This window comes from Physcomitrium patens, chromosome 9 (assembly GCF_059467195.1).
Source record: "Physcomitrium patens ecotype Gransden chromosome 9, ASM5946719v1, whole genome shotgun sequence".
NCBI lineage: Eukaryota > Viridiplantae > Streptophyta > Bryopsida > Funariales > Funariaceae > Physcomitrium > Physcomitrium patens.
This window is the reverse complement of record NC_143418.1, coordinates 12,242,377-12,246,962: the sequence shown is the minus strand read 5'-3', so window position 1 is coordinate 12,246,962 and position 4,586 is coordinate 12,242,377. Positions and strand designations below refer to the sequence as shown.

The 4,586-nt window shown below is 40.8% G+C and overlaps 1 protein-coding gene across 1 annotated transcript; it reads right to left on the bottom strand.

Annotated features, from left to right (window-relative positions):
- Window positions 1–2,318: 2,318 nt before the first annotated feature.
- Window positions 2,319–3,776, bottom strand: LOC112286384 (FK506-binding protein 2). The gene has a single exon (XM_024528239.3). The coding sequence runs from the start codon at window positions 3,195–3,197 to the stop codon at window positions 2,721–2,723; it is 477 nt and encodes a 158-aa protein (XP_024384007.1). The 5' UTR covers window positions 3,198–3,776; the 3' UTR covers window positions 2,319–2,720.
- Window positions 3,777–4,586: the final 810 nt, after the last annotated feature.

The following is a 4,586-nucleotide window of genomic DNA, read 5'->3' as shown; positions in this document are numbered from 1 at the left end:
TTTCCGAATTTCACAATAGAAATAACTGTAAGACGATGTACGATGGGCCATTGCTAATAAAAGTGGCACGTGGCAAATTTCAAGAGACTACTGGAAGCTTTTCGCATCTTAGAAAATTCCGAATCCACAGAAATATCCTTTTGAACTGAATGTGAATAATTGAGTTAGTCCGAATTCGATGGATTCATTACGCATCAAAAGTGTTTTCAAGGTGGTCTCAAAACACAGAGATGCCAGGAGAATAGAAAGGTTTTAAAGTCTGCTATTCAAATGTGGGTTTGTATTGTCCGTTTTAGGGGCACATTTCACGTTGTGATGGCAAGGAATTGCTGTAAAAGTTCCAGAACTGTGAAAGAAATTATGTTTGCTTCGAAGATGTTGGACTTTGAGATCACAATCATGTTGCAGAAAGTTCATGGTCAAATTAAGTTCAGTTGGATTTTGGTGCAACTTTTGTGCATGATTCATGCTGTAATACTGGTAGTCTCGTTGTGGGCTCCTTTACGCAATCCTTATTACACTGGCCACTCAATTTCCTAGAGACTTCTTTTGTATTGTGATGCTGACTATCACAATAAAAACTTCCATCATGAGTCTTTCATGGTTCAAATAGAGTAAACTTTGATGACTTATCCTGGCTGAGGCGACAACTTCAAGACGTTTGTTCCTGAGAGTGAAGATTCGTCTCTCTCACAACACGACAAAAACGAGTTGAAATCACTGGTATTGTATCCAAGTTTCACACTACTTTCACACACAGGCCATGAAATCGGTTCTTGATGCAGAATCTAGTGGCTGAAATATTACCATTTTTACTCTGGTACTTATTTTGAACAGAATATAGAAATACGCCGTATCTAGAATTTATAAATCATCAACAAACCTTTCAGCTTGTGGACAGATTGAAATGCAAAAAGAACTTTGTAGGAAAATGACAGTTAGGAATATGTTAAAGTCGAAGGAAAGTAGGCAAAATCCATTATTGATTAAGAAACTAGGATTAAAAACACTCCGCCTTCTTGCCTGATGTTTGTCCAGAAAACGTCTACACATTCTACGAAGTCCTCTGGCTTATCAAGTGTAAGTTTGATTGGTATAATATGAAGAGAAGGTTGAATTTAATATGTTTCAGCTGAGCAAGTTTGCCAAAATATCAATACTAATATTCTGCCACCTTGCAGGCTATCAATTCATTACAGCATCAGCATCCGTGGGAAGGCTATCTTATTGTCTAAAATGTTGGTGATAAAACATGGAGAAAACAAATTCATTCACAGAAAGTGGCAGTGTGATTGCAAGTGTATCTGCAGCAAGTCTCATTTGGACTTGGAAACAACTGAAGACTGCCAGAACTAAAACCACCAACTCAAACCACAATTTGACATTCATTGACTATCTCTCAAACTTAACCTAAAATTGTGCATTCAACTCAACTTCTCAGTCCCTACACTTAAACGCTACGGGCACGTGTCCATCTTCCCAAGTATACAGAACTACCACGAGCCGTTGAAGGTAGTTAAAACTTCGGGGCCTCAAACTAGCAGAACTGCGCTTGGACACCTGTCACTCTGTTGTTGTTCTTGACCCTGAAAGTTGGAGCTCTCGGGAAAATCAACGTATTGCAGATTTTAGAACTGTCTTGCCCTGATCAAATCACTTCCATTAAAGAGGACATTTAGTGAAGTTACATATTGTATACACTGATGACAGGAAATGATTTCCAAAAAAATCTTGGTTGTCATTCTCTTCAAACTTTCTGTATGCGCTATGATTCAAAATACTAAAACCGTGTATGCACAACTCGAAAGAGTAACTTTACATACAAGGTTCCTTTGGGACCCTTGCTGGTCACCTCAAGGTGGACTTTTAGAGGGATCCAGTTTTGGAAGTGAGCAAAATATCTAACACATCAATGTGTTCTAAATTGACATGAATTTCAGCAACCAGTCAAGTCCATCTCAAAACTTATAAATGAGTACTATAACCATTAAACTCTTTTAAACTTCAGGTAAAAAGTACACTTCACATCATTTAGTCTTTCAGGAGACTTCTCAATTTTATCAACTTGCCAAAGATATTAAAACACGACAAATGATAAATCTATGTAAAGCTCACAACCTTTGGCTTTGAGTTTAAGATGGGCCTTGATATACTAACGATATTCAATCGAGGCTTACATACGTATAGAAATTATTCAGAAATAGAAGAAACAAATACGAGGAAAACAAAACCTTCTGAGTCAAGAGCAAATAGGAGAACAAAACAAAGCAAGAGGATCCGGTCAGACAAATGGCCCCATTGTGGAAACTGAAGAGAAGTAATGGAAATCCTAAGACACGATCAAGTGAATTCCCGACTTAGGAAGTCAAATGAAAGCGCAATTCATTGTTCGCATATTTCTAGAATGTCATAACTGCAAATCAGGTACACACTGAGGCTTCGAAAAGGACTAACGTGAGCCTCTAAGGCATAGCAACGTTTTGATATTAAATCATATGAGGTTGAACGATGAATCAATAAATTTAATTGTAACATCCTATCAGTTCGGCCTGTCGAGAAAACTTCAAGACAATGACTTATCCGCAGACTGACTGCTCAAAGGTCTCTAATGTCACCAGTTACTACAGAAACCAATCGCATGACCTAAGACGAGGATCAAGCGACACATCAGCTAACCCTAACAAACTACTCCAAATTTCTTGCGAAGAAGCAAGCCTTATCTAAAACTCATCGACGTTAACTCCGGAATCCTTAACATCCTCGAGACCAGAGCCAGTTTTCAGATTCACAGCCACAAGTTCAGTCTCAAAGATCAGAGTTGCGCCTCCTGGGATCTTTGGCGGGGCACCTTGAGCGCCATAGCCAAGCTTGGCAGGGATCTTCAACTTCCGCTTCTCCCCAACGCCCATCCCTAGGATACCCTGATCCCAGCCCTTAATGACAGACCCTTGCCCGAGCTTAAAATCAAATGGTTGGCCTCGACCATAACTCTCATCAAACAGCGTCCCGTCGGTGAGCGTGCCACGGTAGTGCACACTCACGGAGTCGCCATTATGCGCCTTCAATTGGCAGCTATTGGGCTTGAATTTCACGCCAATCTGAAGCTCCGTCACTTCTTTCTCAATCTTGCCATCGACTACGGTTGCAATCACAAAACAGGTGACTACTACTACATATGCCGCTTTCACGATGGCCATAGCCTTGCAGTCATCAGCTTCGCAACCTCAAACTCTTGTATCTACTGTGAGCTTTCCACCATGCAACTGTCCAAAAGAGAGGGACAACGAAACTTACGGTATCGCTTTCGTAAGCGTCGATGAGAACGAAGTGCATTGTCATGCTATCCGTCGTTGATCTGGTGGGAAAGCGCATCGAGCAGTCAGCGGTCGATAGCTCTCATCAGCTATGCCTCGTCTTATTCTGAAGAACGAGGAACAGCCAGCTTCGTTCGTCGAAGAGGCAACGAGCAATGCGTTTTCCTGCGATTTTATGTACTGGTACTTTGATTCTTCCTGCAATTCTTGGCGTGAGACCATTGGTGACTTGTACAGTCTGGCGAGCGTGATCTGCCATTTTGTGGATGTCTTGGGCACCGATCCAAATTTTAATAATCGAAATCGGCGATGAAATGCAAAGATTCACATCTACATTCCTCATTAAGTGTTCAAGTAAGAGAATTCAACAAACTTGTTGGAAACAAATAATTAAACATATAAAAATAGAAGATGAATAGCGGCTACATCTCCCTCGCTAAGGGCTATCCAACATCAACGACTCAAGCTCTAGAACCATTCGCATATATCAGATTGACCAAAACACTGGCCCTTAAATATGCTCAGGATTTCTTTGAAAACGGGAAATCGAAAAACAACCATACGGTCCGAGCTAAGTTATCCAAAAAGCATTGCGTTCACTTGATATTCCAATGCTATTGACTGCGAAAACTCTTCAGAGATTATCCGATTTGTGGCACCAATAACGCTGAAAAGTCATTAGCACATGCAAACCTTGGCTGCGTAACTAGTACACTTACATGACAGATCGGTGTCTGTAACTTTGCACAACGCTACTTTAATCCACTTTTAAATGAAGGCCACACAATATCTGACAAGCAGGATCTTGAATGTCAACCAAATCCTGGGTTAGTCAGATCGGATTTTGTTGAAAGAGTGAACACTTAGCTATGACTCGCAGTGGGAAAAACCCAGAATTTTTTTAAAGAAACGAAGTAGATCTACAGCAACATAATGCTTTACGGACTAGACAAGATCAATCTGTCAGTGATGAATCTTTTCATGGAATATCCGCCAAGACATGGATGTGCTGAGGAAACGTGACTTTCAAGTCCAGTGTCAAACAAATTGGAGTCGAGATGAGCTTCAAGTTTAGATTCATCGTCTGCTGTAGTGTACAAAAGCAATACATAGTTGCTTGGTGTGTGCCCATCAACCCAACAGCAACTAATCCGTGTTGAAGGACTCGGATTCTTAAACCCCTCCAAAGCAGAGGCTGGACATGAGGAAGTATGCATGTTTTTTTTCTTACAACCAACTGCCAGGCTTCGCTCACTTCAGAAATCCTACCCA